At 43.5% G+C, this 27,982-nt stretch overlaps 2 protein-coding genes across 6 annotated transcripts in view; both read right to left on the bottom strand.

Annotated features, from left to right (window-relative positions):
• Positions 1–304: 304 nt before the first annotated feature.
• Positions 305–10,946, bottom strand: BLVRA (biliverdin reductase A). Its single transcript, XM_078865416.1, has 6 exons — positions 10,909–10,946; positions 5,211–5,334; positions 4,561–4,778; positions 2,946–3,053; positions 2,265–2,436; positions 305–1,587 (listed from the first exon to the last, which is right to left on the bottom strand). Exons 2-6 carry the CDS (start codon positions 5,327–5,329, stop codon positions 1,320–1,322), a joined length of 885 nt encoding a protein of 294 aa, XP_078721542.1. The 5' UTR covers positions 5,330–5,334; positions 10,909–10,946; the 3' UTR covers positions 305–1,319.
• Positions 10,947–20,197: 9,251 nt separating this feature from the next.
• LOC144934146 (unconventional myosin-Ib-like) overlaps positions 20,198–27,982 on the bottom strand; it is a 116,500-nt gene continuing 108,715 nt past the window's right edge. For 3 of the 5 annotated variants that reach the window (XM_078859668.1, XM_078859647.1, XM_078859630.1), the window contains 7 exons: positions 25,772–25,846; positions 25,031–25,165; positions 23,866–23,972; positions 22,637–22,784; positions 22,289–22,438; positions 21,252–21,379; positions 20,198–21,115 (listed from right to left, as the gene is read on the bottom strand). In XM_078859668.1, coding sequence (XP_078715794.1) covers positions 20,998–21,115; positions 21,252–21,379; positions 22,289–22,438; positions 22,637–22,784; positions 23,866–23,972; positions 25,031–25,165; positions 25,772–25,846 — 861 coding nt within the window. In that variant the 3' untranslated portion in view covers positions 20,198–20,997. The remainder of the gene's footprint in view (positions 21,116–21,251; positions 21,380–22,288; positions 22,439–22,636; positions 22,785–23,865; positions 23,973–25,030; positions 25,166–25,771; positions 25,847–27,982) is intronic. The other 2 variants (XM_078859658.1, XM_078859639.1) reach the window with 1 other exon arrangement.

Here is a 27,982-nt window from a genome sequence, read left to right on the forward strand (position 1 = left end):
TACAGGTTAATTTTTTACCATCAGTGTTGCAAAGTCAACTTGACATTGTACGAGATGTGAAGACATAGTGTAATATCGTTGACGACTCTTGGACGCCGGGGTTGGAGACACACGTATTTATTCCGCGTCGGTTGGCACAACCACGGACATACAACATTAGAGGGGGTATCGGCCCCCTCACCCGGCTAGCTGGGGATACACTTGCTAGCTATGTCTGACCTACCTCCTAGTCCTCCACTAACGGGCTAGGGGAGGCTATATATCTCAAGCCAAAAAAGAGCTATTTGTGATTTATTTTGAGAATCTATGGAGTTACTAAATTTACGAATTGAGCTTGAATGAATGTCGGAACTTAGTTATGCTAATCGATAATTGCTCCTGATCATATGTGTAATGAGCGACTTCCGCGACGCATTGTGCAGAGGGCCCTACTTTATTACTCGCACTGGGCACAACACAGGCCAACATTTATTCTTCCTCACACGATGTACAACACTAGATATTAACGTCTTTACTGGCTATACACAGCCGATCACTCGGCGTGGTCCCATCACCCTCACTCGGCTACACCGTTGGCTGGCGGCGTGACGATGACGGCGATGGAAACCACGCAGATCTTCCACGTGGCCAGACGACGGAGAGAGATGTCGGCGAGCAGCGACGCAGCCAGGACCCAAGACCCGACACACGAGTCCCGGGCCCGCTCCCCCTTATATCCCCCCAGGCGTGGCTAAGTCCCGCCTCTGGCCACGCCCTCTCGTGGAACCTTCGAGCAAGTTCTCGGAGTATCTCGGCTAAACCCACCTTTGCCCCAGATACACCTCCTTCTCTGATTAGTTGTTACTTAACCGTGCCCGTGATTCCCCTTCCAGGCCAGCAGGTGTCACATATGCATCACAATTGATCCTTATCATATGCATAATTGTCCTTTATTACGTGTGTAATAATTGACCGTTAATAATACTCAATGATCGCGTCATGCTTCAGCATATAATTACCCAATTAACGGTTTAAATTGATCAATAATAATTAAAAGCAATTATAACAATATTCAAATGAATTCATTTATAAATGTATTAAAAAGCAATACATTTCATATTGAGGGCACTAGCCCCTTAACACCTTTAATTCATCTCCACTTAACCCATAGATTCATATTTAAATTACTATTCAATGTAATAATTAGATAAATGTTAATATTAAAAAAAATTTATGACCACCCAAATATTCAACAGCAACAGTGGTGCGAAATGACCAAAGAGCCACGGACAATGATCTGTGCGAATTAGATATATTTGTTAAAGCCCATGAGCGACATGTTATGCTAGCTGCATGCAGTGGCGCTGGATGTCAGTGGCAAGCTGCAAACAGTGCAGGATGCGACGGCGCTCTGCGTGCTCGCTGTCCGGGAAGGGGGCTCCTGCACGCAGCTTTCGTGCAAAGAGGCTCAAGTCCTGCATGAAGAGGAACTCGGACCCGCCCGGCCCTTGCGGCAGCGATTCCATGCAGCTGCCGTCAGTGAAGCTGATCCGCATCTGCTTGGAGCGCATCAGCCCCTCGCCACGCTCTTCCACCCATGTCAGCCGCCTACCATCAGGCAAAAACGTCAGACTCGAATCTACACCGTGTGGCTCACTTTTATCAACTTCTCCATTAAACTCATTCGAGCCCACAATACTGCCAGCATGGGTTAATTACTGGTCAATTGGGTCTAGAAGGAAGGGCCTCGGTGGTGGGGTCAAGGTCCTGTCCCGAGTATATTACAATCGGCAATGGAGAAGGCTTGAACGGTAACTATGCCCCTCTTAGTTAACGCTGTTTCTGAGGCTTCCCAGATGATTTACACAATTACCAGTGAAGTAAAATTCTACCTGAAGGTCAATCATGCTATGAATCACAAACCAAATTTCACCAACTGTCGAATACATTAAATAAATAGTTTTTTGTAAGTGCATGCCATTGTGTGCCAAAGTCAAGGTCTAATAATTCAATTTAGGAAAAGTACTATTTCTTTTATATAAATTGAATGCTCTTTGAGGACTAGATACCCTTTTAACATTCACCGCATACAATTCATTAAACCGATACAGCATAAATCTTTCACATAATACCCAACCTATCTGTGAAGAATAAAGCATTCTCTATAAACACCAATAGTTATATCTATTTATGTAGCATAAAATACAACAGGAATAGCAGTATCTTGTGACTAAAAAACTGGCTTCATGTGACTTCGAATAAAGATGAAGGCTATGTTTCCTTACTTGTTGTTAGCAGTGAGAAGGTGGGCAGTGAGCTTCGTGTTTTGCTGCTCGGGACATGTCTCTAACATCGCCTTTTCCACAGAGAGCTCCCCAAACAGGTCAACGAACCAGGTGACCCGGGTCACCCCACTGAATGCCAAGAAGCCACTCTTCTTCTCGCACAATGGCTTGCCTTTTAGTCAAGCAGACACCACCAGAGAAACAACACTCACTGCCCGACGTGGATTCAGAGAGACCAATGCATTTTTAACCAATTTGTAATATTAATAATCATCCTCAAAAGTACAGCCACGAGAGATAATCCTTGTATACCTGAGAAGTTAAGCACCAAGCCTGTAAGCAGCCCCACTCCTCATGATGCAAGGAATTGTTACGATTCAGGATTACGATTCAAACATATATTTAATGATTTTGGTATTGTTAAAGGGGGTCATCAAGTGAACTCATTACATACAAATTATAAGTCCAAAATAATTGTCATGCAATTTGATGCATGTATCTTGATAGGAAGAAAACATTTTATTGGATGGATTGATGCATAGTTACTTCTGTTACCTCTCAAAATATGCCAAAGTAAACTAATTTCCTAAGGCCAAGCCTCAACTCCACTCCATACTGTCATGAACTGCCTGTCACGATCACAAGTTCAGCTTCGAGACTAATGCAGCAGCAGTGTGTTACCGGTGAAGTCCAGATGTCCCTCTTGTGGCTCCCGTCCTGCCACCTGTTGCTTGAGCATCTTGTACTGGGAGGTGAGCAGCTCAATGTGCTCTACGTGCAGCACCTTGCCTGTGCGATGGAAAGGGATAACATGGACCATTCAACACTCATTGTCAATGCTACCATGCAAGAATGTGCTTTATTAATTACATAAGCCTTAAATGACATGTTTGAGGTCTACGCAGGAGTAATATACACGTTCCAATAAATGTATGTTTCATGTTAAGAAAGCTCACACAAATAAGCTAGTTTTTTTTGTGAATAATTGTCCTGTAATGGCACTTTTTTAACCAGAATGGCCTCATTTGACTTATTTTCACGAATGTCCTGCATTGCGATGTTGGGTTAAATCCACATTAATAATTGTTTTGTGGTTATTATTCTATTACCCAGAGAAAACCTACACATACACTCAAACATTCGCATAGATTCACAATCCATTTGCTATATATCCTAACCATTTAACAGCCAGTTGGTTTAGGCATTTCACCAACCTCCGTGGTCCACTAACCCTGGACTCCACGGTGCTGGATGGAAGGTGACATGCACCACCACACCCTGCTATATGAACCACATGGCAATCAATATTTAAAAAACTTGATAGAACACCATGAACATTTTTTTTTATAACAAGGGATTCAATGGTGCCACATTTAAAATGACACTTGCAACAGTGCTAATTTTCAAATTTAGAAATAACCTAGATTAATATCTGTCCAGTGTGGCATTTTATCTCTTGAGCAATGGGTGTGAATCCTGTTTGCAGCACTCAACTTTGTGCTTTTGCTCGTGATGTTAAGAAATACTGAAATAAAACTATGCACCTCACACTTTGACTAAAAGTTCAACCAAAAATATTGGTGGATGATAAAATACTGACAATGTACAATCATTCATTCAATAGCTTGTGTCATGCACTGCAGTACATGCTTGCTGTTACAAAAAAAGCACTCACAATTAGGATAGAGTAAATGTGTTTCCTTGCAAAAGGTTTCTATTTGGTGGTTGAACATCTTAACACCTGTTTAATTGCCAAAAAGGGGTAAAACCTATTCTTATTTCTTCATAAATACGATTACTTACTAGTTATTTTAACAGCGACACCAGCACACACTCGCGTAGCTACTGACTCACAGGAGGGATGTCATGCGATGTTAAACACGAAAAAAGCGATGAGGCACCCTGCCTCATTTCACTTCTTGTTATTATGGTCACCACAACCCTGGATCAAGTGTAAAAGGTATACTACACTTTAACCAAATACAATTTTCCACTCTACCACCGAGCCCAGAAGGCACCAGCTTGTTTTTCCACTGCAGAAACTGTGCTATGCCACTGATGTCAAACAGTGAACAATTCGATTAACCACAGTCCTAGCCTTACTTGGCCCCAAGCAATGTTAATTTGTCACGTGAGGCCAGAGTTTAAACGTTTGGTTCTGGATTGGCTTGGCAAAAAGCCAGTGCAATTCCACCTGCAATGTATGTATGTTGAACTTCTTTTGCATCGTACATAGTCAAACGTGCGAATCGGAGGTGCAGGGGAAGGACAACTAAACCTAAAGAGCGGTACTCACCCACAGTGTCGGCGAGCTTAAATAGCTCCTGGGCAGTGCTGGCAGATAGTGCAAGGGGATACTCCACACACACGTGCTTGCCGGCACTCAGGCTTCTGCGCACAAGTTCCTCATGCCTCTGATTCTCCGTGCAGATGATGACTGCCTGAACCTCTGGGCTGGACAGGGCATCCTCCAGCGAGATCTGCCGTACTCCGTTGATCTCTCCAAGCTCTTGCCTTAGCAAGCACAAAAGCATGCAAATTGTCATACGACTAAAATATAAGCATTGCAAGCGACCAATAAAATATATCATACATTTATTTAAAGTGTCATATGGTGGGAAATGTAAAACATTGGCACCAGTATTAAACGCTTGCTTTTCAAATATCACAACAATATATAATGTTTCATACATATTTAATATATGCATGCATTGCACTTAAATTATTTACCATCCATAGAACTGCACACCTGTGCTGGGAAACAACTCTGAGGATATACAACCTTACCTTACTACAAGGGAACCATTCAATGATACAGCGCACTCATTTAAATGCTTGTTATCAACTTATTGACATTTTAGCACAATCAGGACCAACGGTTATTGATGACTGAATTGTGATAGTGGGCACAATACATTTAATAGCAAATGCAACGTTATGCATTACCGTGAGACAAATCCAACAATGTGAAGATCTTGTGTCTCGCCTGACCGGTCCGGGGTGCCAAGGTCATGGATTCGCACCCTGCCAGCCATGCCAACACCCACCACCACAACGCAAACCATCGTGCCTGCAAAATGGTGATGAAAGGTGTCAGTGAACATGTACAGATTTACGTATGCAGATCCTTGGCTGCCACCGTCATTATTCGTGACAGCGGTATTAACAAAGTGTCCATTTGTGTAAGTGATCGTGGACAATCATTTAAATTAACAGCCCTGAACAAATTGTATAAATTCCACGTTCGGATTGTGGTCAAGGCTCTCCTGAGGACGACCACTGATATCAGGGGTGTGTTGATGCACTTGCGATGCCCCACACCTCTGATTAGGACAGTCGGCTACGTACGGTGCGAAAGAATTTCGACAACATACGTAACATAGACAACACGAGGAACTGCTCGGATATTTTACTGGGGACCCCCCCGCCCGTCTATGCCCTCCCTTTGAGCCTTGCCCGCGAGCAAGGAGCCCAACTGCGGGGGCGTTATTGGAGACAACTCATGGCCTGGTCGCTTCTGAAATAAGTAATATAAAAAAAACTTTTTTTTTTAACACGCTTTAATGAAATGTACCGTACTAGCAATGGAAGAACTCCACGACTCCAGGAAGTGGCTCCCCAAAGCTTGCCATAACGTAAGAGACCGTGGTGATTTACAGCCAATGTCAGTTGAGTGTGGATAATTAGAGCCGTAAAAAAGATTGTTTAAAAATATGTATTTTTAATTTTCAATAATAGAATATCGTATTGTCATCAGTATGACATACCTATACCAAGTTTGCAGTCGATAGCACATTGGGAAGTGGGTAAAAATGTAGGTAAAATAATTGTTTGAGGATACAACAAACAGAGTGAGTTAAATAAAAGCATGTAATAAAATCATAGCGAAGAGGGCTTTACGTGGTAAAATTAAAAAAATAGATACACAAAGTGATTTCCTTACTTTTCCTATACTTTGCACTCCTTCTATCATGTGTTGTAGTGTTTGCTGTTGTAACTTTCTGACCAGCCCCCACTGGACATGTGTGAAAAAAAGCGCTTTATAGCTCATCGGATTCCTCCTCCAGTATAAAATACCGATTCTGATTCCTGAGACTCGGAGGTGGGGGGTTGGTGGCTCACGTTGGGACTGCAGCCATCAAATATGCGAGCCACCTGGTCCCTCAAAGGGTCTCCGAGCTGCTCTTTGCAAGAATATAGCAGTACAGCAACTAATTCTAGATTTGAAGCTTTCATGACTGTGTAATGCGGGCGTAAGCGACCTTCCGGATGTGACGTCACGGGGGGTGGAGTCATGTGACGTGGGTGGAAGGTTCGGGTCCTTAAGCGGGTAAACCGGAAGGGGAAGTCAGTCGGGGTGTGAGCGGAAAAGAGTGAGGCCACGCGGGCGAGTGAGAAGAGGGGGGGGCACCGACGGCCATCGGGAGCCAACCCCGAAGAGAAGAGGAAGCTGCGGAGTGGTGTGCAGCTGCAGAGGAGACAGCCAGAAGGGCTGCGTGTTAGAGGCAGCGGTGTGGCTGCCAGGAGGAGCTGCGGAGAGAGAGAGACAGCACGAGGCTGTCAGAGCTGCGGAGGGAGAGAGGGAGACAGCACGAGGCTGTCAGAGCTGCGGAGCATTTCAAAGATTGATGGAGCTCGTTTTGACGGGGTTGCAGTGGGAGACGTGTCTTATATATTTGGACGATATTATTGTCTTCAGCCGCACATTTGATGAACATTTGACGCGGCTGGAGACAGTGTTCACGAGGATGCGTTCTGCCAAATTGAAATTCAAACCAAAGAAATGTCACCTACTGCAACGGTCCGTCCGCTATTTGGGGCACATTGTGAGTGCTGAGGGAGTGTCCACGGATCCGGAAAAGACGGCGTGCGTCCGGGATTGGCCGACTCCGGCCACCGTGGGGGATGTTCGGCGGTTTTTGGGATTTGCCTCGTATTACCGAAGATTTGTGCCGGGTTTTGCGACGATTGCGAGGCCCTTGCATCTCCTTACGGGTAAAGGACGGAAGTTTGTTTGGGGACAGCCGGAGGAGGCGGCCTTTCGGAGTCTGCGTGATCTATTGGCCACGGCCCCAACATTGGATTATCCCGATTTCGATCACCCATTCATTCTTGATACGGACGCGAGTGACACAGGTATTGGGGCGGTGTTATCACAGTCTAAAGGGGGTGTAGAGCGTGTCGTGGCGTATGGTAGCCGAGTCTTGTCTCCTGCGGAAACCCGCTACTGTGTCACTCGCAGAGAACTATTGGCGGTTGTTTTTTTCCTACGGCAATTTCGACCATACCTCTACGGTCGTTCTTTTATTGTGCGTACGGATCATGCGGCCTTGCAATATGCCCTTAAAATTGACCAGCCATCCGGACAGTTGGCACGTTGGTTGGACACGCTACAGGAATTTTCCTTCCAAATTCAACATCGGAAGGGAGTGCGCCATGCGAACGCTGACGCACTTTCCAGATTACCGCGGCGCGCCCCTTGTAAATGTGAGTCGGGGACGCATAGGTGTTCGCCGATTCCAAACCCCCCTCAGCCGCTTACGTTGGCCGTCGAGAAGTCGGACACTCCGATGGAACCGGGACCGGCTGACGGGGTTTTGAATCTGCCGCGGTCTGTCTGGATCCGGGAACAGATGATGGATGAGTCATTGGTGTCCTTGCGGAAGCGGTCTGCTAGGGACAATGGGAGTCCGAGTACGGCTATGGGGCCGCAAACCGCTCTCCGAGATGGTCTGCTTATGTGGCGGGAGGGGTTCCAGGAACGTTGGCGCCTGGTGGTACCAACGTCCTTGCGATTCGAGTTGATTAGAACCCTCCATTGTGACACTCTCTTACATTTAGGGGTGCAGAAGACCTTGTTGACGTTGCAACGTCATTATTTTTGGCACGGCATGGCGACAGATGTCGTAGGGCACGTGCGCGCGTGCCCTGCGTGTGCACGACGTAAGCCGCCGAAACATCCTTACGTGCCGCCTCTCCAGTCGATTCAGGTGTCTCGAGTCAATGAATTGGTGGCACTGGACATATTGGGACCTTTTCCACCATCGGCGAGGGGTAATAAATATTTGCTGGTAGGGGTTGAGTACCTCTCCCGTTGGCCGATGGCCTGGCCGTTGCCCGATCAGTCGGCCGCGGCCATTACCGACGCCTTTTTGTTTGGGTATATTATGGATAAGGGGGCGCCTGAGAGACTCCTCACGGACCAGGGCAGGAATTTCTCTTCTAAATTATTGGCGGAAGTGTGCGCGGGCCTTGGGACTAAGAAAGTACGGACATCCCCATACCATCCGCAGACGGATGGTATGGTTGAACGGCTGAACAGGACATTGTCTGCCATGCTTTGCCATACCGTGAGTGAACAACAATCAGATTGGGATCTGCACATCCCCGGGGTGCTTTCGGCGTACAGGATGACGCCTCATGCGGCTACAGGATATTCGCCGTTTTACCTTATGTATGGTCGGGAAAACGTGCCGCCGGTGGATGTGCAATTGGGAACTGGGGTGAAGGGACCTCGTAAACCACTTCCTGAATACATTCAGGACACGGTTCGCCGAGTCACGGAGGCGCGGGAGAATGCCCGCGTGGCTACGGCCAAAGCCCAGGCCCGGAACGAGCGATATGCGCGACGGTCTGAGGGGGAGTGCCCTTGGAAGGTTGGGGACCTAGCCTGGCTTCATTGTCCACAGGTACGTCCGGGGACCTCGCCGAAATTGCACAAACCCTGGCATGGTCCCGTACGCCTCATTGCGGTTCCCAACCCACAGTCAGCACGCGTCCAGATTGGGTCTCGTCGCTGGGTTGTGCATACGTCGCGCTTGAAACCATATGTTGCTCCCTTACATGATGCGTCATCCCCCAATGTTGCCTTGCCGGGGTCTGTTGCTGCTGACTCTCCCCTGCCTGCGTCCATTGATCTTGCTAGAGCGCCTGTCGTACCTGTTCCAGACAGGCCGGCCGTGACATTGCGGGGGACGAGGGGCCCTGCTCGGAGGACGCCTGCCAGGTCTGCGGGACCTTCGAGCCCTGCAGCCCTTCCGACCCAGCTGCGGGCACGGTCACAGGACAAGCCCAAGACTAACTCTTTAGGGACACGGGACGTCGGTGGACTTCCAGCTGCGACAGGGGGATTACCCCCTGTCATTCCTCGACTTTCATCGCGTTCCCGTTCTGCGAGTGGGCCGCCGACCGTCCGGGACGGGCCGGCGACCCGCACACGTTCCAAATCGCTTACGTTTCGTTGATTGTTGCTGTCTTGTTATTTTTTTTCTTACAGTTGTATTTATTGCATGCTTTTTGTACGTTCGTTGATGTTAATTGCGTTGTTGTTGTTGTTCTTGCTGTTACATTGTATGCTTAGTGTCCTTTAGGGGGGGAAGCTCGGTTCGCCGCATTACGATTTGCTATTGGTCAGCCGAGGTCGGCTGGGATTTTTCTACGGGGGAGGGTGGTGTAATGCGGGCGTAAGCGACCTTCCGGATGTGACGTCACGGGGGGTGGAGTCATGTGACGTGGGTGGAAGGTTCGGGTCCTTAAGCGGGTAAACCGGAAGGGGAAGTCAGTCGGGGTGTGAGCGGAAAAGAGTGAGGCCACGCGGGCGAGTGAGAAGAGGGGGGGGCACCGACGGCCATCGGGAGCCAACCCCGAAGAGAAGAGGAAGCTGCGGAGTGGTGTGCAGCTGCAGAGGAGACAGCCAGAAGGGCTGCGTGTTAGAGGCAGCGGTGTGGCTGCCAGGAGGAGCTGCGGAGAGAGAGAGAGAGAGACAGCACGAGGCTGTCAGAGCTGCGGAGGGAGAGAGGGAGACAGCACGAGGCTGTCAGAGCTGCGGAGAGAGAGAGGAGTTGCAGCGAGTACAGCCAAGGGGGGCTGTGTGAGAGAAACAGCAGCGGGGCTGCTGTTGTGGATCGGGCCGACATTGGAGTCAGCACCGTGGAGAAGCTACAGAGTAAAGACAGCCGTGTGGGTGTACAGCACGAACCGAATAAAGGACACTGAGCCAGACATCGTGGTCCAGTCGTTTATTACAACTGCAAGGATTCATACTCTTAGGTTTTTTCTGTAAAGTCACGTAGGTAAAAATAAATATATAATAAAAATATAAATAATTCTAGAAATAAAATAATAAATCACGACTACAGTTATTTCACTAGTTATTTTGTTGTGCCTTTTAACACCTGATGAAGGAAGCTTGTGTTGCCTCCGAAACGTCGTGATTTATTATTTTATTTCTATTAGTATTTCTATTATTTTTATTATCAAATTTGTTCCCTACGTGACTTTACCGAAAAAACCTAAGAGTAGTACAGCAACTAGGTTGATCACGTTGGTTGCGTTCTCCTCTGGCACGGGTGGTGTTCCTCCTCGCACTCCAGCTTCCTACTCAAACAATTTATACGCTGCAAATGAATTGTATTCTTCGAGAGACACACACACACAACACACACGAGATGGCGCAATAACCGAAGCGCTCCAAAGCATTACGCAACTGCAAACGCAACGCGAAAGCGTAATAGCAAAACACGGCATGAGCACGGCTATGCGACTCGGATGTAGTTATGATGAGAGACGCGTCGTTGTTATTGTTGTTATTAAATAATTCTCGCTATAAAGTGTATTACGACTCGAACCACCACGGTCGCCTTACCCTCAGCGACAGCACCCGGCACTGGGCTCGCGATTATCCTCGGGTCTTATATAGCCGACTAATCGATTCGATTCAGAGGTTCGACTCTTCCTTACTGTTATTTTTCAAGCGGAATCGAAGCTCGTGCGTTCGCCGGGACGTAACCGTCGGGAATCGATTCGACCCCGGCGTGCTGACCGCAGCGACGTCAGATTTGAATGAATGGAGAGCGGTGAGGGAGGTCGTCGTAATTATTAACGACGTTTGCAAATTAAACAAAACAAGAAGTTCAAGTTCAAGTTAATGTATTAGGTATAGCCCTGTGAGCCATTCGGCTCATGAATCGGGTGCAACCGCAACAAACAAAAAACTAAAACATGAACAAGAAAACATCTTAAAGTGACTATGTGACCCTAGATTTGAAGCTTTCGTGACTGCAAGGATTCATACTCTTAGGTTTTTTTCGGTAAAGTCACGTAGGTAAAAAAAATAGAAATAAAATATTATTTCTATTATTTTTATTAATAAATAAAAGAATTATAGAAATAAAATATTATTTCTATTATTTTTATTTTTTACCTGCGTGACTTTACCGAAAAAAACCTAAGAGTATGACTATGTGACTATGTGCAAACAGAAAATCCAAGAAAAAAACTGCAAAAATTACAGAAAAAAGCACCATACACCAACGCTGTGTGCAAAAATCCCAGTGGGATGCAAGTCAACAACAACCACAAGACAACTTAAATTAAGGCCATCAGTCTAACTCCGTACTACAACAATCAAACATGGCCAAACCAAAAACATTTCCGAAATCACCAAAATAAAGCCATAAAAGCAACGTAACAGTGATCATAGGAACTGTGACCGAATTTTCACAATAAACTACATAAACAACATGTACCACCAACCCCGGCAGCCATAGCTGGCTGCATGAGTCACTGCCACAGTGCAATGTCTTCGCGCCAGTTCGATCTCCCGGCGTGGCAGTTGAGACGACGGTGCAAGCATCTTAAATCTTCCCGCATCTTATTCCGCCCAACAGAGAGCAGCAGTTTAGGGGCCGTCAATAAATGACGTCACACGATTTTGGACGATGTTTGACCCCCCCCCACCTAGTCACACGACGTCAGAAAAAGTCAGACACCCCCCCCCCCTCAAATATGACGTCACAAAGCTCTGCCCCCCCCACCCCGAAAAAAAAACATGCTTCGAATCGCTTTCAACTATTGTCATTGTAGTGGGTATTTAATGTGGCGCTGCACTCTGATGTTGTAGGAGAAAACATTTATTAAAAAGTATATTTAATTAAGTAGAACGTGTCTATATTTATTTAAAGCTGCGCATTTTGATGTGACGTCACATTTCTCAATACCCCCTTCGTCACACATCGTCACAAATGTCTGACCCCACCCCACCCCCCATAGGTGCGTGACGTCATTTATGGACGGCCCCTTAGTCGATCGGCAGGTCAAGTGTAGATGGGGTAAAGTGTCGCTGCTCGCACATCTTACCAAGTTGCGTAGAGCGCTGCACTTGCAGGGCTGCGCCTGTACCGACAATAGCTAATACTACAACCGTGACTTGCACCACTTTAGCATAGTTAAGAGGATGATGATGATAATAGGTAAAGTGGAGTCATGAACACCGTACCAGTATTCCGACAAATTACCAAAACGAGGCGCCACTTTAACAGCGCATGAGATATCGCTTTACTGGTAAGGGTTATAAGTTGGACAAGTTTTGAATTGTCTAGCACGCATGCTATTATATTTAAGAAAATATCATCAATGAATGTGATTAATTTTCACAACAGTTTAACGCATTCATTTTTTTGCTGTACATGGTGGTCCAGATGTCTTGCGACCCCCCCCCCCCCCCATATAATTCTCTAAAACGTAATCTTTTTCAAGTAAGGTTTATTTAAAACACATTAATATGCAAAGGATGAAATGTTCGGGGTTAATTAATTTGGGGGTCACAAGATATCTGGACTACCCTGTACAGTAGTACTATATTATTCCGTATGGCAGCAATATATTCAGGAGCTAGGCGTTAGATGCTCCTGAATATCTGCTGGCCACGTCGATAGGGAGAGTCGCTGTGGTTTTGCTGTTCCTCCTCCATTGAAGGAGCGCAAAACTCCAGTTGTTTACTTCCAATGGTCCATAGTTTGGTTTTACTGGTAGGAACCTCCTGGTTACACCAGCCCACAGGGGATTATTGTGTCCGTCCGTCGTGCAGGGGGGGGGCTGGGTGGGGAGGGAGGGGCTGGGTGGGGAGGGTGGGGCTGGGTGGGGAGGGGAGGGTGGGGAGGGGCTGGGTGAGGAGGGTGGGGAGGGGCTGGGTGGGGAGGGTGGGGAAGGGCTGGGTGGGGAGGGTGGGGCTGGGTGGCACTGGGTGGGGAGGGTGTAGCTGGGTAGGGATGGGCTGGTCACCCCGTGGTGCCCTTATAAAACTCAACGTTTTACCTACTCACGCCGGCTTGTGCCCGCCCTCACAGTCGGCCATATTTAAGGAATACACCACGCCGCCGTTGACCATGGAAATTGACCGAGCAACCCAACATTCCTCCCAGCTCCCTCCGCAGGAATGTGTTCATTGGCCACGCTGTGCCCTAAGGATTGAGTTCCCTGTCAGTATCGCTCACAGAATTCCACCAGGTGGCGGGATACACTCAGCTGTGTTTGTCTTGTAAGAGCCACTATTGGAACATTCGCGCTGTTAGACGCATTGGTACAAATGTTTACTTCTTAATAATACACGGTATTTTCAGCGACTTTGGTGTTATAGTCTACACAGTAAATTACACTATTTTATTTTACAAACTCAAAAAAAAACATTTAGACGAGGTATTTGGATGATAAAATTCAACGTGAATTCCAGCTCAAATGAGCATTTTAATTCTAGATTTGAAGCTTTCGTGACTGCAAGGATTCATATTCTTAGGTTTTTTCGGTAAAGTCACGTAGGTAAAACATTAAAATTAATAAAAGTAAAATAAAAATCACGACGTTTCGGAGGCAACACAAGCTTCCGTCTCATTTACTTGATACAGCTGTCGTGGCTGTGACGGTTCCACCTGAAGACGGAAGCTTGTGTTGCCTCCAAAACGTCGTGATTTTTATTTTATTTTACTTTTATTAATTTTAATGTTTTACCTACGTGACTTTACCGAAAAAACCTAAGAATATGAGCATTTTAAGGCGGTGCTCATCTCCCGCTAACATCCCTGAGCCGGTGATGGAAATTCGACGTTTATATGACGGGAGGGGGAGGGCGAATCTTTTCAGAGGACAATCACTGTTGATATCCATGCAAAGTGGTACTTATTTTATCAACCCTGAAGGGATGGTGGGCTAAGGCAACCCCTAATCAAAGTTTTTACTCATAACCTTCCAATTGCAATCTTTTAACTTTACCACTGAGCCACCTGGCCAGTTATAAAATAAAGGTTTAATAAATAGGTATTATAGTATATCATGGGACCTCCTTTGCCAGTACCAAAATATGATAATTGGGTTTCCTCTTTTTTTGGCAACAAAGCAGGTGTTAAGATGTTAAAACACCAAACTGAAAGCTTTAACAAGGAATCATGTCTGCATTAACCACAATACTTGTGGTCAGAATGCAAACAAAAAACATACTCTGATAAAATATGTGCATTGTCTTTGAAACTGATTGGTCCACATCAGACAGATTTCTTTTGAGCCTAGTCTCAAACGGTGAAGTAGAACCAGAAGACGCCAAAAAGACGCCAAAAGGCGTCCTCTGGTCTAACACCGTTTGAGACTAGGCTCGAAAAAAGCTATCTCTGGTGTGGACCAATCAGTTTCAAGGACAATGCATATACTATCAGAGTATGTTTTTGTTTGCATTCTGGCCACAAATATTGTGGTTAATGCAGACATGATTCCTTGTAAAAGGTTTCAGTTTGGTGTTTTAACATCTTAACACCTGTTTTGTTGCCAAAAAAAGGGGAAAACCTATTCTCAGGTATTATATTAATTATGTCTATTGATCAATGTCGTGAACAGAAGCTTGTTTCGATTAACAAAAATCCAGCTTCCAAAAACTATCATATGCATGACAGTGTGCCTGTCCTGGCATAGCCTCGTCGTGACAACTAATAACACATGCAAGCTTGTATGATGGAGCCATTCATAGTAGTCATACTACAGTGCACATGACCTTCAACCTGCCTGCTCAATCGCTTGCGTTATAGTGGAGACCTGACACTGACAGCTGTTGGATGCTTTGCACGCGCCCTGACAGCAGTGAGCCAAATGGTCCAGTGCCAACAGCCACAACGCTATTCGTGACTATAATATTATTGCATCACAAACATGTCGATGCATGTTTATACTGTTAAACAGGTTAGATATGAAACAAAACTATGCGAAGGCACAGCTCTCGTCATGAAACTTTTAAATGTTCACATTCTTGGTTCTTTCGGTAAAGTCACGTAGAAGGGAAATAATAAAATAATAATAAATAAACATAATAAAATTCTCACGACGTTCCGGCCACAACGCAAGCAGCCGTCCTCAGGTGAAGAACAGGGCTGTCGGAAAGACAACATGAGGACGCTGTCTTTCCGACAGCTCTGTTCTTCACCCGAGGACGGCTGCTTGCGTTGTGGCCGAAACGTCGTGAGAATTGTATTGTTTTATTTTTATCATTTCCCTTCTACGTGACTTTACCAAAAGAACCAATAATATGAATCCTTGCAGTCACGAAAGCTTTAAATCGAAATTTGTTATGTTTATTTGCTATTTTTATTTGAAAATAAATTACGAAGCAGTAACACAAAACCATTCATTCATTTTCCCCCACAACTACTACGAGATCTACTAAAATAGAACCTTCAAATATCATCAATCACTGCCATGTACCACTCATCCATCTTCATTTCATCACCATCATCCAAAAGCTGCACACTATCATGAAATAGTTAACAAAAGGACTCAGATTTCCATTCCTTATAAAACAAGGAAACCTTCTGTACTAGTAGGTCTTATAGAACTGTATAATTGCACCCAAATTAAACGGTGCACAATATGTACGTAATAATGTACAGACCTTTGTTAATCTATTGCTAAGGGCCTTCCCAAGCTGTACCCGACCATATTTCACCATACTGGTCAGTGCAGTTTGGTGAAGGGGGGCCCAGGACCGGTTCAGATACCTCTCGCTATGAATGTTAGCCATTGCCAGAAACAAGCTCGTTTCGCTGGGTTCACAGCACAGCACGCTAACCACTACTCTACTGCTCCAACCTATTCACAATTAATCCCCCTCAACTGAGAAATGTATTAAATACCACTATTGAAAAATTAGTAAAATTGTCACAAGCATTGACTTGCTGCTTTCACGAAGAGATGTGGATTTCTATATCAACACATATCATCACAATGTGGCACTTAAGGTCTGCCCACTACACCACCACTATGGCCAAAATCATACGCATTTTTACAAGTGGAGTTTGGCAAGGAGACCTCATAAATGCAGTTACCGTTTCAGAAGTAATATTTCTAAATAGTTTTTAAAAATTATGAAAGTGGGCTATAAAAGTAAAGTAACAAAATATTGTTAAGAATCAAACACGACATTCTTGGTTCTTTCGGTAAAGTCACGTAGAAGGGAAAAAAACAATAAAATAATAAAAATAAAACAATAAAATTCTCACGACGTTTCGATTGCAACACAAGCAATCATCATCAGGTGTGAAAACCACAGCAAGAACATTTAAGTCCAATTACAAAACACAGCACTTGGTGTTATCGTCCATAGTTCAAACTTATCTGAAATACAGATATTTAACAGCAGTCACTGCCAAAAACAATCAAATTATATAGCTGTTTGGAATAATGCATTTTTAAGTGTCGCGCAGGAAATTACTACGTATGTATGTGGCACTTATTTTACACCGTACATTGCCAACCTTGCTAATGATAATTTGATAAGCCCATTGCCGCCAAAAACATACAACGCATGCCCGTTCACGTTTTCACAGTCAAACCATACTCCAGGTGTAAAAAGGTCCAGGCAATACTGTCATATACTAGCTGTATTTTCAAATTACACAGTATTACAACAATTCACACATTGTATAAAGAAAACAACATTTACGCAACTATTAATTGAAGAATTTAACATCACGATTCATGGGGATCTCATTTTCACCAAAGTAGATCAACATGACATGCGGAAACATGTTAAACTACTGGAAAAAAATTACCTTGATGTGTTGTCATTTAATCATACATAACATTTCCTTAAAAGTGTTACAATTTGAACTAACATAAAACATAGAATACAGTATTAGGGATGCTCATTTACAACCAATATTAAGGTCAATGGACAAAGTAACAACAACAAAATATACGAGACCCAATGTATCTAAATATTTTAGATATTTGGGCATTAGATTACGTCTAATCTCTTGACATTGACTTTAAAATTGGTTAAGAATTGAGTACCATACAAGAGATAAATGCTGACGCTCAATGCACGATGCACTGCAACCCCGCGGCCCAGCCTTGTTCGTGCTGCATGGTGAGCTCAGTAGGGTGGCTCGTGGCCTGCACTATTAGCAATCCCAAGAGAAGACAATTTCACAAAAGTGCAATAATAAACGCTATTCATTAAATTCGAATTATAATTAAAAAAACCTTTGATCCCACAAATTAATTTGTTGTACGAAGAATACGATGCAGTGTGTGGGTTGTCAGCAATTTCGTTCACTGAAATATCTATGCAATGTGCTTCGCCATAAGAACATTTGCGGACAATGCCCTTCCTTGTATGAGGTTTCCAGGGCCTTCAGAGTAAGAACCAGACCCATTGCAGTTACTGCAGCATTCACGATACGTCCCTGCAGTGCAGTCAAAACCAGTGTGCCAGCGTGTGTTGCTAAAACCTGGCAGTATAAGCACAGTACATCACCAGCATTTATTACAGCATAGTGAACAATCAGCAAGTTTACTCAGCAGAAATGACTATGGGACACATCGCAGGGCACTGTAAAGTGAGAAATAGTATGCGCTTATGGTGTATAAAATTAGATACCACTTGGCATTGATCAAATCACACATCTTAAGCAGGCGTATTATCAAGGGACAGACTTAATAATATATTTTAATACAGCACTGGATTCAAAACGGTATATGGTATGTTTAATTATTTTGGGAAGCTAAAGACTGCCCATTTGTGTTTGCTGCACTAATAATATTGTGCAATGCAATTCAGCTCCAATGTCTCATATGCCCTGGAAACTATGTACATCTCGACTGGTATCACAATAGATAACTCAGTCCACAATGGGCATCTGATGCCACATTTATCACTTCGATGCAGTAAAGATGGCCAGGCAGTGTCGGGCACGACTACCATGACCATGCGCTGCAATCTTAGCCATAGACCGCCATCATTAATGTGGTAGTATTTGTAATATTGTTTCTACTTTATCGAACATTTGCCTGTGAGATAGTGTTGTGATCCTTACCTTGTTGTTTCTATTGACCATTACAATGGGGCCGTGACAAGAGTGTAACTATTTAAATGAAAAAATTAGACCTTGAAATGAATAAAACCATTTTAGAACTGTGATTCATTTGACCGGACAGTTAACATCAGTAGGGGTATCCAAATAAAATAAGCATATGAAAATAACAAATGACAAACCATGAAAGCACCGAGCATGCATTATATATTTGAACATAAAACATTCTGTTAAGTTTTTAAAAAAATAGAATGTTAAATCCACATTATCTTCACAGCCAAATTGTAGGAAAAATTTATGTTTTGTCAAAAGTGTTTGGCACATTTTCACGTGTTGTGTACAATGGCTCATAATTGCATAGCATTCTGTAATGTTACAACTGTATAATAAAGCTAAATGCTTTATTATGGAAGCTAAATGCGTTTTTATCTCTTGGAACTAAAATCTGAAAAATTAAGCAATTGATTGTTGTGAGCATATTAAGTTAGCTTCCATAGTAATTACTAATTTTGTTAAATCAAAAACACATTTCTTCTTAGTAAGTAATGCGAATGTAAACTAAAGGTATTTGCAATGTAATAAACAAAGTGAAATTTTAACTATGCATTGTGATTAAATATCTAGCTTGATAGGAAATGTGATAGTATGCCAACTGGTGAAATGGTGAACAATAGTTAAATGTTTAGTCTATATAGTGTATAACAAATGTTACATTTCAAATCATGCGAGAACATTTATATATTTTTTTGAGAAAAACAAAACGATCAACGCCATGGTGGAGTTCAGAGTAGAATTATGTACACTTTAGAGAATATATACGCATCACCAATAACAGAAAAGAGACAACGTTATGTGTTTTGGCCTTTTCAATATTGTTCCAGAATGTTGATATACTTAATATGTAATGCTCAGGTAACATACCAAATATTATTGTTTTAACTGCATTGCACTTTGGTCAACATCACTAAACACTGTGGGTTTAAATGCCAGTCAAGGGTCAACTTAACACGTAGGCTTTTGCAACCCATATCCATAAAAGGGTTTTGTGGGTTATATCGTGTAAATATGAATGTGTCATGAAACCCACCACCACCCGACACGGCCAATTAGTAAGGATTGTCACGTAAACACAACGTGCCAATTAGTCACTACTTCTGCACACCGGTGCGTTTGAGAGTAAACACACAAATTGTATCGACTTCATAACAATCTTACACTTCCATCAAGGACTCAAAGAGGTATTACAAGGGGGGCAAAAGCTGCGTCATTGTATTAGCAGGGAAATTCTCTGCATGTCTTAAGACACCACTGCTAATTTTATAGGGTGGTGCATTGTCAACTTCATCCAAAAAATGTTGTTGTTCAGTTTCTATTTGGTATTGCATAACCCCAAAAAAATACACGGATGTAAAAAATGTTTCTTCCAAACACCACATGTGTTTCTTCGTACTGCATCACCAGAAATCTCGTTCTAAAACGTGTTCATCCCAACTATCATCACTAACTCAATGTGCTGGCATCCACCACAGCAGATATGTAGCTATCTTCAGGTGTTAAGCTGATACCATGTTATAAATGTTAAAAGTTCCCCAACACTGTGAGCAAAAGAACATCACGTGACCAACGGCTGTACTGTATTCGTAAAATAACTTTAATTTTGAATTTGTTAGGTTAATAAAGAAATATTAACCGTAATGTATTTATCCAACGAAACATTCTGAACGTATCCATAATAGTTCAACATTTTAATTATTACATCAGTAATACCAATTATGGTACCAGTAATACGACTTATGGTACTAATCATTGAGTAAATCTTCATCAGTAACAAGTGAACAATGTGAAACTGGCAGCAAGTTTCTATCAAGTACATTACTATCTTCAATAAGAGTCATCATACATTTTATTCAATATGTTTTTCAAAGTATGTTTTCAATTTAAAATAGGCAATGAAAATTAATTTCCATCTACATAAAATCGGAATTACATCCAATAAAAAACACATGAACCTTTACATGACTTAAATTTGGCATTTTTTAGAAACAGCCCTCATTTTTAAAATGTCAATAGCAGTTTGTTCTGAAAAGACATTTGAGTTTGCAATAGCTATGTAAATGCGTCTACTTTTCATAACATTTGCTTATCAACGTTTAGAAAACGATTCAAAAATAGACATTTTATATGATTACATGTCATTCTTTATCCATCATTTACAAATGTCTCGACAGGACAGTTGTGGAGGGCACTACCATTTAAATTTTCACTTCAATGCTCCCTTGCCGTTCATTTCTATGTAAACCGTGGCAGAAACTTTAAAAGGCACCCCTGTGTATGTGCAAAAGACAGGGCCTTTGCTGTTTTACCATTTACCATAGTAATTCGGCCTTCAATACTAACTCCAAAAAAAACCATCTCAGTAGACATTTCTTCATGTGGCACCTTGACAATCTATCCCTGCTTAATGCATTTGCTTAAAAAAATAAGATCTCGTTATGGCCCTCTCTGTTAGCATTGACTTAAATCTGCCAGCTTTGATGCAATGGGAATGGGGAAAAATGAGGGGCGACAGTCGGGTGTGAAGAGTAGATGATGTGGCAGCTGAATTTCTAGATGGCGACCTCCAGTCCCGTGCCCTTCCGCTTGCACACCAGCTTAGCTCCGTTGCTCTGGCCCGACGGGGAAATCCTTACGTTGACTTGGGTTTCCTTAAAACGCACTGGAAACCTGTGAACAACAGAGGTACGACAGCGATGGTACACATGCATGACCACAAACTAATAAGCTACAACGTATGTCACGCAGTTGGCCAAGTTACCCAGGGAACTGTGGGCTGCTGAGCGGCCGTAGTGGAGTAACTCACTCGTTGGAGATTTTTATCTCCACTTTCTCTTTGTTGCTCGCCATGACCGCACGATGAATCTTGGTGATGAGCTCTATTGCATGCTCACTGCTCAGTACAAAGTCGCCCTTGCCCGCTGCCGTGGTGCCCTGTGGAAGGAGGCATTGCGATGGTCTTTAACGTTACATACATTGATAAAGATGCCCGTATCGTATTAACAGACTGTAGGGGAAAGTACAGTTAGCGAGCACCTATGAAGTTTGTCACAGCACACGAGGGGGTGGGTGGCCAGCACATGCCCGGCTGCCTTTTTCTCCCTAGTGGCGATGTTCACACATCACACCAAGTACTCATTTGAGGTTGAGTCGACCTAGAGGAAGCCCAGGAGGGGTTCTGATAATCGTTACTGATGTTGAGCAGTAATTGAACTCAGGTTGCTGCGTTCACAGCACAGTGTGCTAACTGCTACTCTACCGCTCTCCACAATTACATACATACGCACAAATACACAAACATACCTTAGCAGTGTTTTATTTTAGCCGCGAGTTGGTCAAAAGAGGTGAATTGACATATATACTGTGTACAACCTTGAGTTTTAAATTGCGTTCTTCCCACTGATATCTGCACACATGAACTCATATGGAGAACTGGCATCACCAGTGACTGTTATTATGCATACACACCTCAGATTAGCACGGTTGGCAACGTAGGGTGCGAAAGAATATCAACATACATATATACTATAAAAAATGCAATGTAATAAAATATAAAAACATAAAGTTAACCTCTATTAACAACAACAGGCAACATATGCCAGTAATTGACGTTGATGTAACCACAGCGCTTGTGCCCAGCTAGCTGCACATGTACATCAAACGAAGACAAAGATCCCCCGTATAGCCTTAACAAACTGTTGGGGCAAGTGCTGTTAGCGAGCACCTATGAAGGCCGGCACAGCACACGTGGGGGTGGGTGGCCAACACCACGCCTTTGTCTCCCTGAGGCTGAGTCGACCTCGGCGCACATGTACATACACAAGTACAGACATGCATGCATACCTGTTTTAAGTGCAGAGCCAGCAGGCCATCGGTTAGACTGCTGAGAGAGAGACCCGTGACCTCTTTCAAAGCAATTTCCGACTTCACCTGCCCCGACTTGTCTGTCAGAAACAGATTCTTCTTTGTGAGCACCACCAGACGTGGTGAACCCTAAAATGCAAGACCGCGAACAACCATTCACAACAGTGCTCACACGCTCAAGGTACTTTCATTAATGCTCATATTCAAAGTCAATCGATAGTACTTAAACAATAAATAATCGGTGCGCAACTCTTAAAAATGCTGTGTTCACTGAAGCAGCAACTCGTGCCTGAAGTACGACAACCGATAAGGCGCCAACAACTTCACCTTTCCGTTGCCTCGGTTGATCTTCAAAATGCTCTCGGCAAAGATGTGCGGGCCTGGCACCGCGGTCGCGAGCTTGTCGTACTTGGTCATATCCAGGTAAGTGCCCTTGAAGGGCTGCGGCACCCTGTGCAGGGGAAGGTGACCAACACTGAGGTAACGTGATGATCTCGGGCCGTGGTTGTTGCGTGCATATAATCCAGCTATATAGAGGCGAGAGTTGTGAAACCGCCATGGGTGGCCAGAAACACGCAACAGCCATTGATTGCGTCCTGACTCACCTGTGTGGATATCTGAGTGTCATCCCCTCGTATGAGGGTTACTCTGGATTGTCTAGTTTTCTCCCACATGTAAAACAATAATTGCCAAATAAATATGTCCAAATATCCAAAAGCAGGACTCTCCTGCAAAAGAGTAGAGTAGTGAGACCCAGCGAGGCTTGCCTGGATATACTGGATATGATATTATTATTTCCTGCACTACAAATTCCATTATTGTGCCTGTAAAATTGTTTACATATGAATCAAAAGAATGTATACGCTCGTGTTCAAAATACTGCAGGTGGCAGGTGTTATATTTTTAGGGGGGCATATAGCCAATTCATCCATGTTGAACAAATGGGTAGGAAGTTGTTGAGCTATTGACAATGTATTGCACTGCAACAATATAAATGGCCGCTAGGGTTGACCAATAGAAAACTAGTGATGGGAGACGAGTGGAGGAACATTCTAGAGGACAACCAATTGTAAGATGCTGCACTTGGAATCGGATTCACTCATGGGAAAATACAACACACAAAGTACAATTCCTTGCAACAGTATACAATTATAAAAGATTGACAATACACATTCAAACATCAAAATACATTGAAGATCTTCATAGGACCATTGCTAGATATATACCCGATGACGGCCCGTCGTTTGGGTGCCAGTGGTGTGAAAAAAAATACTTTCCTGCATGTTATGAAGATTATAAACGGCATACGCATGACCCACAACTCCCTCCTTTCCCCTGTAACCCCTCGCCCCTCATCCCACCCTTGCTGGCTTATGTCCCCCACCAATGTTGGCCTCTGTGCCCCACCAATAGATTCACCCACTGGCCAGCACTGCATATACCATAATGGTTGTGTGAAAAATAGAAGTTTAATGACACTGGGTAAAAAGAAAGTGGCAAATGAACCCCTCGGGGAAAAAAAGGAATAGTGTCCAGGACGTTGTAGTCACACGCACGTGGTTGGGTAGAGAGCCTTCTTGTCTTTAAAGAGCTCACTAGCAGACAGTTTCTCTTCGAAGATGGCTTTCTTCTTGTCATCAAACTTGCTGCGGTAGACCTTGCACTGTAGACACAGACAAAGATCCCCCGTATAGCCTTAACAGACTGTTGGGGCAAGTACTGTTATAGTGAGAATCTATAAAGGCCGGAACAGCACACAAGGGGGGTGGACAGCACCATGCCCGGCAGCATTTGTCGCCCTAGTGGCGATGTTTACACACCGCACCAGATACTCATTTTAACTAGGGGAGGCCCAGGACCGGTTTAGATAATAGTCACTGGTGTTGACCATGAGCGGCAATCGAACTCGGGTCGCCGGATTCACAGAGCAGCACACAAACCGCGACACTAACCACTCACCGGCATATGGAAGCATGTGACTCAGTCTAGCTAGCTGTTGGAAAATGTTTAAGTCCCTGTTGTTCCATCGAATACCTTTGTAGCCTTTGGCAATAGACATAATGTGAATGCTGACAGAAAGATATATATTCGCCTACAGTTATGTGTGTTTGTACACTACCCAATATGAGGCTTCCAAAAGAGGTGACAAAAGTTGACAGCATCAAAAAAATAGTCAATTTACCTGTTAATAAACGTTGAGGATCTTAATTATTATTGTAATTACACAGTGCGCAGCAATGGTCACAAAAAAATATCTTCCAATTCTGTCCTTTTGAGTATTGCGTACTAAATAAATGAGTGGACAATTGCAATGAATTACTGCATCGTAAATATGAATTCCAAAAAACTATTCCGACATCTGCAGAATAAGCACCGACACTGAAGTGGTGTAATCATCACTCAATGAGTCCGTGCTCTGAGAGGCTTTGCTGTAGAGTGAATATAGTGCCAGCAAAACAACCGCTGCTGCCAAGTGACCACTCTTATCTGTGGAATAATCACTTATAATAGGGAGAATCAATGAATGGATAACAGAAGTTTTTCATAGATCAATTTTGAGCTGCGAAAATGCGAGTTGCATATAATCGGGCCATGGATAATCGGGGTTTCACTGGAACTCAGGTTTTGGACTTTATACCTCGGTAAAAAAAAAAGAGTTTTGTATTTTCCCACTGAGTGATCAGCCAGCTGCGAAGCATATTGTGTATGTGCGGCACTGACCCTCCACAGGTGGTGCATGCGTCGCAGCTCCTGGTCTGCAGGCTCCAGGAACATGTTGGGGTAGGCAGGCCACTTGCGATCCGTGGGAGACAGCTTGGGCAGTGAGTCCCGCAGACGCAGGAAGTATCGCCTCATCTGCCCACAAACGATGGGAGAGATCACGTCTCAGGAAGGGCACTTTCACCGCTTACTATCAAACATTCCCAGCTGTTCATTTATTACCTCTGAGTATTTTTTCCAATTTTTGAGCTCTGAATGGGGCCTGAATATATATATATGCACACGTTTGGAATAATGTTTTAATTAATTTTCATTTTGGGTGCAAACAAATGTTAAAGCATTAAAAAGGTAATTTCCAATTGATGTCAAGAGGATTGGACCTTGAAGTTGCTTATTAAAATAATTAAAGTAAGACAGAATGCATTTATGCCAGATATTGCTACCAACATATATTATCTTTATCTGAACAGCTAAGAATCAAATCCAAGCCATGGAACATTGTAATTATCAACATCATATTAGGCATAAATGTGCACGCATGTGCACACACAAGACAATGCTCTATAGATTATATGTGAAAGCATTGCTAATGAAAAGCTTTTCAGGTCATTAAAGCACAGAGAGGGCAGGATAGGTTCAGCTACCACATGTCACTGACATTTTCCATAACTGGAAATTGAACGCAAGTTGCTGGGATCAGAAGTTTACAATGGTTACACTGTCACTTGGGCTTGTACTCACGATGCAGAGAATCATGAAATCGTAAATCCTCTTGCCGGCATTTACTTTGAAGTGCTTCCGATGCGCCTTCCGCACCTGCACAGGTGTGTTGGGGTCAGGGGTCGGGGTACACGTGTTGACAAGAGCGATTCTTAGAAGCAGCTTAAAGGATTGAAATTGCTGTTCCTTCGCCAGAACACAGTGCATCTGGCAACACTACAATAATCCACTATCACTCTTTCTTGGGGAGACACGCGAAAGTTAGTAAGCACAACCACCGTTGCGTCGGTTCGTTAACATTGACATGCTAATCTCTCATAATACAATGGCCACCTCCTCAGCTCTGGCAGCTCTTGCATCAACCCCCCCCCCCATCACGGTTCCCATTTTATGGTTTCACACTTGCTTAGGCACAATCTCTAGCCCCCACCCTCTTGCTCGATGCGGCACCCCCCCCCCACCCCTCTCAACGATGTATAATCAGGACTTGTTTCAGCAGCCTGTTTCTCTCTCCCACCTGAAGACGATTGCTTGTGTGGCGATCGAAACGTTGTGATCGATTTTTTTTTCTACCTACGTGGCTTTACCGAAATAATCAAAGAGTATGGTAAGCAAGTGTTACACACACCACCAATTACCAATTATCTGACGAGACAAATAGAGGCGGATTCTTGTGTGACTTATAATTTTCCATGCATGAAAATGATGGAACCACTGAGTCACATGGCTCCGTAATTTACTCCAGGTTACAGAATGCACAATGAATTCAGTGCATCCTCGTTTTTCAATATCCTATGTGCATCGCAGTCTTGTACCATATGATAGAGCTTTGTGTTATAGAGTCAAAATGCCAATGCAACTATGGGCATGAAATACATAAGTGTATGCATATGTGTACGATAAATGTATGGATTCCATTTGATAAATGTTTTAAACGGGCATTAGTCAGTGGTCCATGCCTGGAAGAAAAAAACACAATTAAAATATATATTATGTACGTAATAAATGTTCTGTGAAGTGTAGGGCCTGAGAAATGCTTATTCTTAGTGGATGTTATGACTGTATAGAGCCTGAGCAAAATGTCACCATTTTGTGTCACCAAGTCATGGTGTTAATCCCAACTCCAGTTTAATGATAATTCACAACTACGTTTGAGTTGTAATAGAATATTACCCGTCTAATGTACACTGCAATATCCCACAGGACCTTATTGTTGGATATACAGGAGTTGGTAAATAAATGTAATGTTGTATGGGAACACATTCAACATCATTAGCTATGGTTTATCCGCTGCTGGATGAAGGCCTCCCCACCCTGTTGCCCTGCCTCAGGCGTGCGATGTGCATGTAAGCTCGCCTCATTCCCTTAATCTCAATGGTGCTCATCATCTCAAGCGTGTTTGCTCCTTTGGCTCCCATTCCACGACTGGTCTCGTCTATCGGCTATCATGCATTCTCATGAAGTGTCCTGCACAAGCCCACTTACTTTCCAGACCGGTCAATACGATGCATCTATTTTGCATTTGTTACCTAATCTGTCTTTCTCTCAGTGTAATTTCAAGCATGCATCGCTACATGGCTCTCTGCATACTTTACAGCTTGCCGTTACATTTCCTTTGTCCGGGTTCATGTTGCTGATCTATTTCTAATGACGAGTGAGTAATATGCAATGTAAACTTCATTCTCCAGGCACATGGCTTTGTTGCCTTTCATCATCAAACGGAGTTTTGAAAAAGCATCCCACCTTGCTCTCGTCTGCCTCTCCATTGCATGATTTAAATTGAAAGCTGTTGATTTGTGGTATCACATATTGCCTTTTCTCTTTTATGTTTGTACTTTGCCGACCAACTTGCATTCTCATGCAAAATGACAACGCCATTTATTAAATTATTTAGTGGTGGCATCCGTTCACTTTCTTTTTTATCTCCGTGGATTTAAATCTGTTGCTTAAAATCAGTCAACCTTCTCCCACATTGCAAAGGAAATGTAACTGTTGACAATATGACGCACTTGAAATTGGTATTGTCACAAAGCATGCAAATGTCCTGAAAAAGAAAACAAGGTGAGGAATTGTTATTTGGTTAGTGTACAGAAAAGTAATGTTTGTATTGACATAACATTAACTATGCTTACACACACGTGGATTTAGATTAACAAAGGAAGTTAAATACAGAGATAATGCTGTTCAAGGACCCCACAATTTGTTCAAGTTTTTTTTTATTTGATGGACCTC

This window comes from Lampetra fluviatilis, chromosome 1 (assembly GCF_964198595.1).
Source record: "Lampetra fluviatilis chromosome 1, kcLamFluv1.1, whole genome shotgun sequence".
NCBI lineage: Eukaryota > Metazoa > Chordata > Hyperoartia > Petromyzontiformes > Petromyzontidae > Lampetra > Lampetra fluviatilis.